Below are 16,285 nucleotides of genomic sequence, written 5' to 3'. Positions count from 1 at the left end.
CTACTTTATCCTTTAAATAGGATGCCCAGCTCTGTGAGGTATGTTTTCCATTGCACAGATTCCAGAGCATCCAGTATTTCCCTGCTTAGGGTGCAAAGATGTAAAGAAGCTGAATTCATAATCCCAGTATTATTGGAAGCTCTAACTCAGTTGGTGGCACACTCGCCTCTGAGTCAGAAGCTTGTGGGTTCAAGACCCACCCACTTGAGCACATAAGTCCAGACTGACACTCTAGTGCAGTGCTGAGGGAGCGCTGCACTGTCTGAGGTGCCGGCGTTTGGATGAGACATTAAACTGAAGTCCCGCCTGCTCTCTCAGGTGGACATAAAAGATCCCATGGCACTATTTTGAAGAATAGCTGGGGAGTCAGTGTCCTGCCAATATTTATCACTCAATCAACATAACAAAAAATTATCTGGTCATGATCACATTGCCGTTTGTGGGAGCTTGCTGTGTGCAAATTGGTTGCCATGTTTCCTACATTACAACAGTGACTACGCTCCAAAAGTACATCATTGGCTGTAGAGCACCTTGGGACATCCTGAGGTTGTGCAAGACGCTTTAGAAATGCGAGTCTTTCTTTTGGATATATAATCGTTTGTTGGCTCTGGTTGGTGTTGGATATTTCAGTCATTGCGTGGTTGGCTTTTAATTGGCGACTGTTGTGTGTTTTTTGGTGAATGCGCCATTCCCAAGCCTTAAGACTAAGCGTTCAAATTGGTGTAAGAGCACCTTGGAGAAATTCGTGTTTGGTTTCAGTGGGGAGGAGCAAAAGCGGATTGAACTCGCTGTGAATGAGTATCTGGCACCAGTCGGTTTTAGTCGGCATGGGCCCGCTTGGGCTTGTAGTAAGAAGCCTTCTGGGCCGCACACAGTTCAAATCTATGTTCCCATTAGTGTGCATTTATTTCAAACTGCTGATATTAATCGATCCTGAAGTTCAGATTTGGGATTTAGAAGCACAAATGGAGCTGAGTTGTGTCTTGAGCTGGATTGCCAAGGCCCAAGCGCCCTAGTAGGATATGTCTGACGTAGCCCTATTCTGTTGCCATGACAGCCCAGGAGCTTTCCAAATAGTGTCTGTCAACCTGAAACCTCAGCTATTTTTTTTTTAAACATTTTGATGAGTATGGTATTGAGTGAGCAACTTTTACATTAAATTTTGTTAACCTAGATAGCTTCTTCATCATCCTTTTGAATTTAATTTTGAGCCACAATCAAATCCAATCTGAAACGTGTGGGATCATTAAACTTTCAGTGTTATTTTGTTAAATAACAATTTCTGATTCTTAGCTAGTTGTTGAATACTTTGTACGCAAATATAAATCCTGGCCTTCTAAACCATGCACAGTCTGTAATGTATGTACCTGTGAGTATGCTGCATTGTGAGTGGCTTAGCCAGTCACATGATGTTCACAAGACTCAATAAAACCCCAGTCAGTTGGGTCTAGGTCATCCACGATGAGGTATGCAGTTGTGAGCCTAGTGGATGAACTGGTAATGCAGTAGTGTGATTGTTAAAGCTCTGTTAATCCAACTAGTTCTTAATAGCAATGTGTTACTATGATATTTTTAAGCAAAGAACCCATGAAGCAAATACATTACACAGTTCACTGTTCCCAAGTTGAGTTGCTGGCATCTGGCCTGGACCACATGGGAGGAGGAGGGGTGGTGTAAACATAACATAAGAAATAGGAGCAGGAATAGGCCATTCGGCCATTTAATAAGATCATGGCTGATCTGATCTTGGGCTCAGCTCCACTTCCCTGCCCGCTCCCCATAACCCTTCATTCCCTTATCACTCAAAAATCTGTCTATCTCCACCTTAAATATATTTAATAACCACGCCTCCACAGCTCTCGGGCAGAGAATTCCACAGATTTATGACTGAGGTGGGGATGGGGTGGGGGTTGTCTCTGTGCAGAGCAAATTTCAAGCTCCACTTTCCTGTCTAACCAGCCCTGTGATATCCAGGATTGTTGAAACATTACTGTTGGCCGAGTTGGAACTGGCTGAGAGAAGTTACTAAGATCATCAGTTTCAAGAAACTGCATTAACACCACGAGAAATCCAAACTTAAGCCAGTATGCTTCAACGCTACTGACATTTAACCATGTTCATCACATTTAACGGTGCTGATACAGCTCCCTCATACTGTTGGGTCTATTGGCTCATATAAATTGGTTGCCATTTTAAAATGTTTCAATTCAACATCTACTTGTAGACCAAAAATAATGGATTTGATTTCAATTTCTTTTAAATCTTTTTGGCGTCGGGGAGAGTATTGATGGTAAATCTCCCTCATGAGTACAGATCACGCAGTTGACTATTAACTCAAACTAGCCTACTGCTATTTGGCATGACTAGGTTGCCATATTGCGCTCTAGAAATGAATGGGCTGGAGGGAGTATTTGGGTGGGAGAGAACGATGGAAAGACCATTTTATCAAGAAGAAAAAGAAAGAAGACGTGTCATTTTTCTCCTGGCTTGGAAACAGAAACTTAATGATGGGTGCCTGATGATGGGTTGTGAGAGGGGAATATATTCTATACATACAATAACTTCCACTTCTGGGGAAGAGTAAAACTAGAGGCCATCAATATAAAAGAGTCACCAAGAAATCAAATAGCGAATTCAGAAGAAACTACTTTACCCAGAGAGTGGTGAGAATGTGGAACTCGCTACCACAGAGAGTGGTTGAAGCGAATAGTATAGATGCATTTAAGGGAGGCTAGACAAGCATATAAGGGAGAAGGGAACACAGGGTTATGCTGATAGTTAGATGAGGAAAGACGGGAGGAGGCTCGAGTGGAGCACAGATGTGGACTGGACTAGTTGGGCCGAATGGCCTGTTTCTGAGCTGCATATTACAGCAGAATGACCTAAGTTGACCTTGAGGCGTTACCCTCATATCAGCATTGAAGTCTCCTGACCCTTTTTATAACGTCCTCTCACATGCACTCATTTCTCTTTCTCTTCCAGCACTGGAATGTGTTTAAAGAGGTGACTGAGGTTTTCATTCTCGTCCCTGCTTTGCTTGGTCTCAAGGGTAACTTGGAAATGACCCTCGCCTCCAGACTCTCTACTGCGGTGAGTAAATTGACACTACAACTACATCAACAACAACAACAACAACAACAACTTGCACTTGTATAGCATCATTAACATAGTAAAACGTCCCAAGGCACACCCAATGCCTCCCCGACTAAAATTCACTAACTCAGACGGATTTGGGGGGGTTAAACCTGAGACCGCAGTCACCAATGCATTTACCTGCTAGGCAGTCGCTCAATTTTTCTTGTACAGTGTGTATATAGTTTAAGTTTTAACACATTTTTTAAAGATGCACAGGAGTAACATCCGCTGCTGGAGCGATTATTGTACAGTTTGGAGAGACCGTTTGCATGACCAAACAAAAGGATTTATATCGAGCATACTGATTTCTGAGGCACCTTCCAATGGACATTGTAAAATTCTCTGTTTCGCTTTGTCCTTGGACCCTTCGCATCGGACCCCTCCCCACAAAAAACACATTTCTGGGGAGTGCAGAAGTAGGAATGAGTTTAGGATTGTTGAGAAAAGTGTTCAGACTTCCAGTTTAAAAAAAAATGAGTTGGTGGATTTGCCTAGAACACAATCTGATGAAATTCGGAGCTAAACTTGGGTCTTATCTGTGGTTGGTTTTGGCTCAATGTCTGGCTTTGCTTCATGTCAAAACGACCTGAAAATCCAAATAAAGGCCATTGTTTGTGCAATCGTGTTGAGTTGGAGGACATGTCATTCGCTTCTTTCAATATTACTTATTCACGATAAAGCCACCTGAACTACATTAATGAGACACAGATTCAATGTTTTGCAAGTTGTACACCTTATAATTGCCTTATGTTCTAAAGACAGAAAGAAGAACTCTCATTTATATAGCGCCTTTCACGATGTCCCAAAGTTACCCTGGTGCACTCTGGGTAACCAATTCATTCATAGGCAGTCCCTCAATGGAGGAAGACTTGCTTCCACTCTCAAAGTGAGTTCTCAGGTGGCTGTACAGTCTAATACGTGAATTACAGTCTCTGTCACAGGTGGGACAGACAGTGGTTGGAGGAAAGGGTGGGTGGGGAGTCTGGTTTGCCGCAAGCTCCTTCCGCTGTCTGCGCTTGTTTTCTGCATGCTCTTGGCGACGAGACTCGAGGTGCTCAGTGCTCTCCCAGATGCTATTCCTTCACTTAGGGCGGTCTTTGGCCAGGGATTCCCAGCTGTCGGTGGGAATGTTGCACTTTATCAAGGAGACTTTGAGGGTGTCCTTGAAACGTTTCCTCTGCCCACCTGGGGATCGCCTGCCGCGTAGGAGTTCCAAATAGAGCGCTTGCTTTGGGAGTCATGTGTCAGGCATGTGGACAATGGGGCCCGCCCAATGGAGCTGGTCGAGTGTGGTCAGTGCTTCAATGCTGGGGATGTTGGCCTGATTGAGAGACGTTGGTGCGTCTGTCCTCCCAGGGGATTTGCAGGATCTTGCGGTAACCAATATAGAGTTATACAAAGCCAAAGATAGTAACATGTGTAAATCTATCATTCATATCTTGGACAACCCAAGATCTTTCATCATCATGTAATTCCTTACCTGTGTATATCCTTTTATGTATTTCGCTTTGTATTGCGCTTTACTTTTGAAGTGTAGTCACTACTTCTTGATTTATGCACTTTACACCAGAGGTTTTCAAACTGGGGTCTCCAGACCCACGAAGTAAGTGGGGGCATCAGTAAAATTGGATTTCTGCATTTGTGAGCTTAGTAGCTCATTCAACATTTTCTGCAATTGTAGATTTTTTTTCCTGTGGTTAACTGAGGTCTCCTTTTGGAATTGAGGGCAGACATGTGTCTGTATTTACGGGGGGGGTCCTACAGCCAGAAAAGTTTTAAAACGCTAATTAAAGAGCAATGCTGTGAACTATAATGTGGTAACGGGAGGGAAAATGTTGCTTAAAAAAAAAAATTCATTCACTGCATTTTCAGAAAATTTGCTGAAATCGTTCGGGAATCTCCTTTTAAAGTTTCTAAATGGGCCACATTTTTTTCTAAATGAAAGGTTGTGGACACACGTTCTAATTAACAATCTGAAGCTTCCTTTATGTTGGTTTTTGACCGCTGGTGCCTGTAATATTGTTTTTGAGTAGCTGGATTTTTTTTTTAAAAGATCAGTGGCCGGGAGACCTATTTTCTACAAACGTGCACTGGCCAAAATGTCACAGCCACATCTGTATATGCACTGAACGATAGAGCCCATACAGGGTGCCAGCAGTTCACAGGAAGGCCGGCATTCTTTTACAACGTTCAATGTGGGGGAGCGGTGGGTATTACTACAGCCCTGTGGAATACTTGTGTGATCTATGGAGCTCATTAGCCTGGGAAGACACGCAGCACCTGCACCTGGAGCAACTGTGCTTTACGAGCCACTTCTGATCAAGGTTATGGTCGTGTTTGCTTCTCCTCATCCACATCATTCGGTGCAATACTGCCACATTTTGCAGAGAGCATCGTCGCTTCTTGTCTGCTGAAGAAATTAATCCAAGCCTTCCACCCGTGGATCATCTTTTTGAATTAATAATGAACCTCGGGTAGAAGCATCTGCCATGTGAAATTTAAACAAAATCTTAATTTTGTCTTCCCTCATAATTTGCATAAACACTTAGATCTTTCAAAATGGAAACTTTAGTAACCAAAGCACACAATGTGCACTCTTTTTATTTAAAAAAAGAACTAGTGTTTGAAACCGCATTAACCGTTCAGAACTTAATTCCCTTTCTCTGGCCTGCCCCCCCCACCCCTTTTCTCCCTGGACTTGTATTGCCTCCAATAAATGTCCTGGCCATAATTTGGGCAGAGGGGGAACACACAGCTGCTTCGATCGCCTCGATTTAAAAATTCTCATCCTTGTTTTCAAATCTCTCCGTGGCCTTGCCCCCTCCTTATGGCGGCCGTGTCTTCAGCTGCCGAGGCCCCTAGCTCTGGAATTCCTTCCCTAAACCTCTCCAGCTCTGTACCTCTCTTTCCTCCAGTTAAGATGCTCCTTTTAAAACCTGCTTCTTTAACCAAGCCTTTGGTCATCTCCTTATGTGGCTTGGTGTCAAATTTTGGTTTGATACCACTCCTGAGAAGTGCCTTGCGACATTTTACCACGTTCAAGGCGCTATATAAATGCAAGTTGTTGTTGTTGTTGTTTAGCCCTTCCTGCGCACCACATGAAATTGTGCCTGTGGTTGAGCAAATATCATTAAGTCAAAACCACTAAACACTACAGGTCCAGACAAAACAAACATGTACATATTGTACTTGCGTTTACACAGCACCTAGGGAAACTCGAGCTGTAGTGAGCAATACAGAAACCCTAAACCTATCGTCCTACTATAACCCCGATCCTTAACCCTGACCCGACCATAAAATCCTAACCTGAAACACTAACGTAATCTCTAACCCCAACCCATAACTGTAACACCTTAACCATAGTCCTAACGTCTATCACTAATCCCTAAAGTTTATATGTTTAATTGCATAAGTTTTCAAATCCCTCCATGGCCTCGCCAATCCCTATCTCTGTAACCTCCTCCAGCCCCATAACCCTCTGAAATATCTGCACTCCTCCAATTCTGGCCTCCTTGAGCATCCCCGATTCTAACAGCCCGCCACTGGTGCCTATGCCTTAAGCCGCCAAGGCCCTAAATTCTGGCATTCCCTCCCTATATAGTGCCTTTATACGACACTCCTTAGAAGCTACGTCTTTGATCATGCTTTTGGTCACCAGTCTCAATATCTCCCTATGTGGCTCAGTGTCAAATTTTGCTTCTTAACGCTCCTGTGAATGCCTTGGGACGTTTTACTAAAGAAAGACTTGCATTTATATGGTGCCTTCGGGCAGTCCCAAAGACTTTACAGCCAATGAAGTACTTCTGAAATATACTCGCTGTTGTAATGTAGGAAACGCAGCAGCCAATTTGCACACAGCAAACTCCCACAAATAGCGATGTGAAGACCAGATCATCTGTTTTTGTTACATTGATTTAGGGGTAAATAATGGCCAGGTCACTGGGATAACTCCCCTGCTCTTCTTCAAAATAGTGCAAGGGCTTCTTTTACGACCACCTGAGAGAGCAGACGGGGCCTCGGTTTAACATCTCGTCCAACAGTGCAGCACTCCCCCAGCACTGCACTGAAGTGTCAGTCTAGATTTTTGTGCTGAATTCTCTGGAGTGGGACTTGAACCGTAAAAGCGCTACATAACTGCGCAATGTTGTTGCACAGCATTTCTAGATTAACCTAGAAAGCAACAAAAAAACGTTCCTGTCTTGGGTATTTATGCGGGTTAGTTGTTCAGTCCTCTCACTGTTGTGAATTGTAACATTCTATAATTTTTTAAGGCAGTTTCATCTCCCTTCTTTGCTGAAGAATGAAAGTATCTTAATATTGAATGCAGGTTATTAACATCCGTTCTTACAGGTGCAATGTCTGAAATCCGGAATCCTCGGGATCGAATCCGTGCCGGATTTCAGGTTTTGCCAGATTTCGGACCTCGCTGCGAACCGAATCCGTGCCAGATTTTGGACCTTACCGCACGCCGCAGTTCGCCGAAATGTCTGGTTTTTGGACAGTTTTGATTTACGGAGTTCTGGATTCGGGACATTGCATCTGTACTTGTATTTGTCTTAAGAAATGGGGGGGATAAAGCATGCCAATTCAAAACCTTCAAGATTTATTTTGGCACTTGCCAGGCAGTGCAAGAGAAGGGTTTGGTTCATTAGTAAACCAGTCCGATATAGTGTTCTGACACAGTGCAGAAAAATACTGAACTAAGACCTCATCGCACTACCTTTTGATGTGTTTACACGTTTATGCTCTTTCACAGGCCAACATTGGGCAGATGGATTCTGCCGCAGAGCAATGGAAGATGATCACAGGGAATCTGGCTCTGATTCAGGTGAGTGTGCGATGGAGCGATGGCCCTTAGTGGGTTGACCTTACTGGTAAAGATTGGGAATGCGTGTTGAGTTCCCTCCATTCTGCCCCAACAATGTACCTCAGCCCTACCCTCAAGAGCACACCCTACTTCATGTGTGACATTTTTCCCCTCTACACAATGACTACATGGGATTGATTAGAAGTCACAAATCTAATCGGCCACCACACGTTAAAAACATCCACGCACAGGCATCTTCCACCCAATATGTAGTTCGGGACCTGGAATATCAGGTCCTTCATTGAAACACCTGTGAACTCATCCCTTTTTGGTGGAAGCAAGTCATCCTCGAGACGAGGGACCGCCTAAGTAGAATAATCAGAGGATTAATATGAACTTTGCTGATGTAGTTACTGAATTTGAGCACTTTATAAATATTGTCTTAATCTGAAGATTAATTACTGTCTTTACATTTATTCCAAGATATTCTTATTTTGTAGCGGTTGCAGTTAATTTAATTATGTCCCATTCCATTTTATGTTATGCTCCTCTTTTCACTGACTGGTGCTCAGGTGTGTTTCCATAGGCAGTGGCTGTCCTCCAGTACCTATTGCAAGTGGTCAATCTTTGTGTGGGTCCAGATGGTGTACAAGCGATTCAAATATGGAGGACAGAACATAAGAAATAGGAGCAGGAGTAGGCTATTGGCCCCTTGAGCCTGCTCTGCTATTTAATAAGATCATGGTTGATCTGATCCTGGGCTCAACTCCACTTCCCTGCTTGCTCCCCATATTCCTTCACTCCCTTTATCATTCAAAAATCTGTCTATCTCCACCTTTAAATACATTCAATGTACATTCAGAGCCTCCACAGCTCTCTGGGGCAGAGAATTCCACAGACTTACGACTCTGAGAGAAGAAATTCCTCCTCATCTCAATTCAAAATGGGCAACCTCCTCTTCTGAGACTATGCCCCCTAGTTCTAGATTCCCCCATGAGTGGAAACATCCTCTCTGCATCTAGCTTGTCAAGCCCCCTCAGTATCTTATATGTCTCAATAAGATCACCTCGCATTCTTCTAAACTCCAGTAAGTGCAGGCACAACCTGCTCAAACCTTTCTTCGTAAGTCAACCCCTTCATCTCCGGAATCAACCAAGTGAACCTTCTCTGAACTGCCTCCAATGCAAGTATATCCCTTCTTAAATAAGGAGACCAAAACTGTACACAGTACTCCAGGTGTGGTCTCACCAATCCCCTGTACAGTTGTAGCAGGACTTCCCTGCTTGTTTTCTCCATCCCTGCTCCCGCTCGCCATTCTAGCCAGGGTCGCTGGTTTACATTTGGGAACGGGAGTGGCAACTGCTTTCCAAATCCTCTCCTTCCATCTCCACCCCCCGCCCCCTGGCCTGATCGAGGCTGAAGATTATAAACCTAGTGTAGTGGCTCACTACTATCCCAGTTAAGATGAGGCAAATGTGCACAGACCAAGGATCGAGTTTGTTTTATTGCATCTCGCCCAGTGGTGCTTTTACATGCTAAGTCAACATCAAATGGCTCGATTCCAGTGTATTTTATTTTATGTCAACAATGATCATTGACTTGATATTGTTCACAATCTGGAATGAAGCCATTTCTTGCAGAAATAGTTTGCAGTTCATTTACTGGGAAACCACATATATACACTATTGTGTTTTTAACAGTTCTAATAAAAGTTAGCATTTTTAAATATAATCAAAAATGACTTCAGGTTTTCAAAAGTAAATACTGGTGTTATGTAGAGGGTGTTCTTGGAGCCCACACATTATGCAGACGAGGGAGGTTTAAGTAAGGAGCAACCATCTGTAAGTGCATCTCATACAATGAATTAAGGAATTCTGGAGCCACAGGATGATTTCCGAGGCAGTTGATATACATTTAAATTCTCATTTTTCAGCAACGTGGAGCCCATAATTACTCTTTGGTCAGAAATCAGGAGAATGCCTGGTTTTCTGCATAATTAACAATCTAGTAACAAATCTAGTCACGTCGCAGGGACATGTGGTTTTGGAACGTGTGATTTTTGAAATGTGCAATTACTGAGAGTGCAATTTTGTTGGGTAGCTGTTAGAGAAAATAGGCCATTTCTCTGCATTGTTTAAAGCAGAATTTCAGACCCATACAATGATACTGTACAAACCTTCTGTCAAGAAAAACAAAAAAAATGCCCATGTAGCCCTATCTGGGTCGGAGACTTGGAAAATTTGTGTTTGTAAATTTGCACAGCTTGTCCCAACCCAATAAATAAAGCCTCCTTGTTGACACGACACCTCGAGGTTAAATCTGCTTTTGTTTTTCCTCTCTCAGGTCCAGGCAACTGTGGTCGGTTTCTTGGCATCTGTAGCTGCTGTGGTGTTTGGTTGGATTCCTGAGGGCCACTTCCGACTGGATCACGCTGTCCTCCTGTGTGCCAGTAGCATGGCAACAGCGTTTATCGCTTCTCTCATATTGGGTAAGACTGGCACTTTGCATCACCCTGTAACCAAGAGTGTCTCTTGTTTGGATGGCATTTTGTTCGTCCATTGTGCTGCTTATCTTCCCCCTGTGGGCACCAATCTATAAATGGATGCTTGTTTTTAGCTTTTTGTGCAGCTAATTTTGCTTCCTTGAACATTGAATGCATGAAGAACACATCAAACTCATAATAATATCAATATTGTCCAAAACTAGGGGCCACAAAGATAGGATAGTCTTTCGAATAAGTAACTCAGGAGAAAGGTCTTTACTGAAAAGAGTGATGACAAATGTGGAACTCACTGCCACAGGAAGTAGTTGAGGCCAATATCCTAAATGCATTCAAGGGGAAGCTAGAGAAAAGTGTGAGGGGGGGGAAAAGAATAGAAATGTTAGGGTGAGATTAAATAAATAGTGTGAGGCTCATATGGAGGATAAACATAGACCAGTTGGGTGTGCGCGTGTGCTTAGTAAAACCCTATAAATCCCTGTTGTTGGCAGTGAAATATTGGGCCAAAAATTGCGGTCGGAGGCTTCCCGCGGGCGGATGCCCCCGACCGAAAAATATTTTACGAAAGTACCTGGTGGTCCCGGAGGAGCGAACAATTCCAGTCCGAAGCCTAGATGCGCAGGCCAGCGCAGAAGCCCAGGAATGTAAGCACATCCTGGGATCGCCTATGTACCCGGAGAGGCCACAAATCTCATTGATAATGGTGAGTTCCATTTGTACAAGCTCCCGTTACTATCAATGAGAATACCCCCCAAAACACAAACACAATACAATAAATAAAATTTTAAAAAACACCTCATTTATTTAAAATGAATTGAAAGTCACTGTTTTAGAAGTAAATAAATTTTTTTTTAAATGAATGGCTAGGGTTTCTCATAAAAATTAATGATAAAATTAAATTTTTCTATCTTTTAAAACTCTTACGCTGGTAAAAGCAGGCCTTATTACCAGGAGTAAGAGTTTTAAGGACATTTGCTGGGCAAATAGTCCAAATCTCTGCCCGCGAAGGTCCTTCTCCTGGGAATGCATTGGATTTGTCAAAAAACATTAACTTGTTTAGGAAAATTATTAATTTTATTGTGGTTTTCCACCCAGGGGTAATCATGGTCGGTGTAATTATTGGTTCAAGGAAGATCGGTATAAACCCTGATAATGTTGCCACGCCCATTGCTGCTAGCCTTGGGGACCTCATCACATTGGCACTGCTATCTGGAATCAGCTGGGGTCTCTACATACAGCTACGTAAGTCATCTTGAAAAAAATGAAATGCTCGCTATTTTGTTTGCTACCATGGTGGTAACTTTGTTTTGCGAGTGGGATGCATGCAGCAGGTACAAATGTGGAGCTCGTCCACCAGAAATAATTATGAATGGGATTAATGGAATCAGCTTATACGGTGTACAAACTCATGGGGTAATCTGGCCATGGGGGGGGGGGGGTTGGATGGTTCAGTAGATCAGTGTGCTGCCCCTCACCCTCCCCAGCCCAAAGAAGCAGAATTGATACATCAGCGTACAAACTGTATAGAACCTAAACTGTATGTGTTGTAATGATGTTCATTCTCGAACTAGTGTCCTACAACATCTTCTCGAACATTGGGAGCCAAGGCTTAGTTGCCTTGATGGCATTCTAATTAAGAGCTTTGCATGTACGTGTTTGTAAAAGCTGAAAAATTATAGGTTACTGTCGCACCTTGTCGGAAACCTTACATTTTATGGGAAACGTTCCAATTGACATCTTGATATAACCTCAATTCCGAGTCAGATTTTCCCTACCCCTTTCGATATTACCTCCTTTTTTCTCCCACCTCTCCCGAAGGTGCTGGCTCTTGGTGGGGCATGGTTTTACCAGTGCCTGAATGCCATCAGCGCCGCCCCTAAATGGCCAGTCTTCGAGTGTAAAGAGAGAATCGACAGGCATATTCAACTGTGGGGGCACCATGGCTGACCCCAATTTTGCCTTGTCCTGATGGCCGCATCTACGCAGTTTCCAGCAGGGACTGGATTGGAACTGTCCTGGTATGTGTGTGTGTAACTCGGCAGCACACTGGGTGCTTCATTTTCCCACTGAACCACCAGACCGATTCTCAGCCCTGTCACACGAATCAGATTTTGCGAGTAGTGTGTTTACCACACAATCACGCACGTATGGTCTGCCAAAAGGGATTGCTGTTGTGTTGCGCGATTACCCAGACACAGCTGAACCATGGGTGCAGCTTTTTATTCATTCGGGAGATGTGGGCATTTGTTGCTGTCCCTAATTGGTGATGAGCTGCCTCCTTGAATGGCTTGCTCGGCCATTTTAGAGGGCGGTTAAGAGTTCCCAGGTAAGGACGGCAGGTTTCCTTCCCTAAAGGACATTGGTGAACCAGTTGGGTTTTTACGACAATCCGGTAGTTTCATGGTCACCATTCCCGATTTATTTAACTGAATTTAAATTCCCCAGCTGCCATGGTGGGATTTGAACTCCTGTCTCCAGATCATTATTCCAGGCCTCTGGATTACTAGTCCAGTAACTTAACCACTATGCTACCATACCCTCTAGTGGTTACTGAACAATAAAAGCATTCATCTATTGCCACAATAATGGATCAAACACTTAGTGTTTACTTGAATTCAGACTGAAAGTTTAAGACCTATTGCAGGTATTGCTGGAAATGTTCTGTTTTTATTTAAATTCTGTAACCATTTTTATCATTACAGAGGCACATCCTTACATCAACCCGCTAGTGTGTGCTTTCTTTGTGGCTCTGACTCCTCTGTGGATCATTATATCAAAAAAGAACCCAGCCACACGAGAGGTGTTATACTCTGGTTGGGAGCCTGTGATTATTGCCATGACCATTAGCAGGTACTGTCTACTAAAGCTTTACGATCCTAGCTTACTTCACGATTATTTCACTTGCTAGTTCTAGTCCACACAAGTTTTGCTTTGAATTTTATTTGCTTTTTCGTGTGCAGTAGCCATTACCAATTTGGGTCTGCCATAAGTAATTCCTCGAGTGTAGAGCCATCAGTCGCTTTCTTAAGAGTTATGAGGGCCTTGCCTCGATGGGACCCCTGCCCTCGATCTACTTGCCTGACCAGGGTGGCGGTAGAAGAACATAAGAAATAGGAGTAGACCATACGGCCCCTCGAGCCTGCTCCGCCATTCAATAAGATCATGACTGATCTTCGTCCTCGGCTCCTTTTCCCCGCTCGATCTCCATGTCCCTTGATTCCCCTAGAGTCCAAACATTTATCCAGCTCAGCCTTGAATGTACTCAACGATTCAACATCCACAGCCTTTGGCGGCGGGGTGGGGGCAGAGAATTCCAAAAATAATAATAGGATCCTCCCCTCTTCCCCCGCCCTCATTGGATATTCGTGTTTTACTCTTGTGCATTTCTTCAATCTCTCCAAAGGCAGACTGAGCAAGGACTTGGTGAGCCGGGGCTTGATTTGGCTCATAAAGCTGCGTTATTTCACAGAACATAAACGTACAGAACAGTTATGATCAGATTCACTTATAAAACTTGTCTTTATATAATATAAAAATAACGCACTACCCCATTTCAGTGGGTCATCTTGCTTGATTTGAAACTAATTTGTGTCTCCTCTTCCCACACTCCCATCCTTTGTGCTGCCTGACTGCCCACTCAGCATCCTGTCTTTGTGAAGTCCCTCTCACTTTTTTATAGATGGATATCATAGACAATGTGTGTGTTATCTAGACCAGCTAATGAATTTCTTATTGTTTAATCTCTGGCAAAAACAACTTTGAATTAGCACATTAACCACCTTTCACCTAGGAGTCTTTTTTTTTCCTCCCACAAACTTAAGAATATATTTTTGCTTAAAAAGAAAACCCAGTTTTAAAAGTAACTCATATTTTCAAATCCTATCTCTGGGAAAATGGTCAAATGATCCCAAACTGTGACGACAACTAATTCGCAATAAAGGTCTGTTTGAGGTTACATGTGGCATTTGCTGAGCTTGACGACCTGTAGTGAATATGATGGTTGTGAGAAGTGTGAATAACAAGTAATCGCATCAGCATTCAGCCAGACTTCTGATGGGCGATATCTGCTTTGGTTGATCAGTAATGAAGGATTTAAGTTCCCCAAGTTTTTATTCTGAAATGACTAACTTTTTTTTTTAAATCAAAAAGACATGCTTTTCATCTCAACAATAAAGCTAATTTTCCAGAAAAGAGTCATTCTGCACCCAAGGAATGGGTGAGAGGAATCTAATGAAATGTCACGCTTATTACCTTTAGCAACAAGAGCATGTCTGAGGGTATTTATAAAAACTATCTATATTTCTATTGAGTAGACTAGGCCTATATTCTCTTGGAGTTTAGAAGAATGAGAGGTGATCTCATAGAAACATATAAAATTCTCAGAGGGCTCGACAGGGTAGATGCTGAGAAGCTATTTCCCCTGGCTAGAGTGTCTAGAACCAGGGGCATATTCTCGCGGTAAGGGGTCGACCATTTAGGGTGGCGGCGAGGAGAGATTTCTTCACTGAGGATTGTGGAACTTTGGAATTCCCTGCCCCAAAGGTCTGTGGAAGCTCAGTTCTTCAGTATATTCAAAACAGATTGATAGATTTTTGGGCACTGAGGGAATCCAGAGATATGGGGATAGTGCAGGAAAGTGGACTTGAGTTAGGAGATCAGCCATGACCTTATTGAATGAGTCCTGCTCCTAGTTCTTACGTTCTCATTATGTTCTTGCTAAACCAATTTACAGCCTAGTTCATAGTAAAGTTTCTAAGTTTGCACTTGCAGAACTTTCCTTATCCATTTTGTAAATTTGCAGGGAGCTTAATCTGGACTGCCATTATTGTCTTCAACTGGTTTATAATAATAAGAAAGACATGCATTTATATAGCGCCGTTGACGACCACCAGATATCCTAAAGCACTTTACAGCCAATGCAGTACTTTTTGAAGTGTGGTCACTGTTTTAATCACACTGCAGCCAGTTTAAGCACAGCAAACTCTCTCAAACAGCAATATGATAATGACCAGATAATCTGTTTTAGTCATGTCAATTGAGGGCTAAATATTGGCCGGGGAGAATTCCCCTGCTGTTCTTCGAAATAGTGCCTTGGGATCTTTTACATCCACCTGAGAGAGCAGATGGGACCTTGGCTTAACGTCTCATCCGAATAGTTTAACAACAATTAACTTTGAACATATTACAGGGTGTTTGTGCTGTGTTGTAACTGTGTAATATGATTGTATTTCAGCGTTGGTGGACTGATTCTAGATAAAACGGTATCTGATCCAAATTTTGCAGGGATCGCTGTTTTCACTCCAGTTATCAACGGTAAGTACATTTATTCGTCTACCGTGCATTTTTGTCATGCTGTGAGGCTCAGAAAAAAAATATATGAATGCAAGGAAGTTCGTTTTTACTTTTGGTGAAAAAATACAGGCAGATGTTACAGAATGGTGTGTGGGCTAGGGTGTGTACAACAGGCTACGCCACATCCTGCTTATACAGACTAAAAGGGAAAAGAAAAACATTGTTTTTAATCGGTATGTTGGAATCATTTTAAGGATGTGGATTTTACTGAAACTAGACTTGCAGAGCTTCAGTAAATAGACAGTAATGATTTTTGGTAAACGAGTGGGTGGCACCGGAGGTTGAAAATCGCAGGTTTCTTCCACTATGTGCTCTGGCATCAGAATGTGCCACAAACATTGTGGGCCCTCGATTATCCCCACGTCTGCTTATCTGCATTCGCAATTATCTGCAAATACTTTTTTGCAGGAGTTCGGGGGGTGTGAAAGCTGGCAGGAGTTGCGGAGGGGGGTTCAGGGAGATGCAGCAGGAATTGGGGGGTGGGTGGGAGG

At 43.0% G+C, this 16,285-nt stretch overlaps 1 protein-coding gene across 1 annotated transcript in view; it reads left to right on the top strand.

Annotated features, from left to right (window-relative positions):
- LOC139227932 (solute carrier family 41 member 1-like) overlaps positions 1–16,285 on the top strand; it is a 71,840-nt gene that overhangs the window by 30,062 nt on the left and 25,493 nt on the right. The window contains exons 3-8 of the mRNA XM_070859086.1: positions 2,983–3,090; positions 7,892–7,963; positions 10,286–10,430; positions 11,538–11,684; positions 13,145–13,292; positions 15,676–15,755. Coding sequence (XP_070715187.1) covers positions 2,983–3,090; positions 7,892–7,963; positions 10,286–10,430; positions 11,538–11,684; positions 13,145–13,292; positions 15,676–15,755 — 700 coding nt within the window. The remainder of the gene's footprint in view (positions 1–2,982; positions 3,091–7,891; positions 7,964–10,285; positions 10,431–11,537; positions 11,685–13,144; positions 13,293–15,675; positions 15,756–16,285) is intronic.

The sequence above is a fragment of the Pristiophorus japonicus genome, chromosome 17 (genome assembly GCF_044704955.1).
Source record: "Pristiophorus japonicus isolate sPriJap1 chromosome 17, sPriJap1.hap1, whole genome shotgun sequence".
NCBI lineage: Eukaryota > Metazoa > Chordata > Chondrichthyes > Pristiophoridae > Pristiophorus > Pristiophorus japonicus.
The sequence above is the reverse complement of the archived record's forward strand: the minus strand, read 5'-3'. Positions and strand labels throughout refer to the sequence as shown.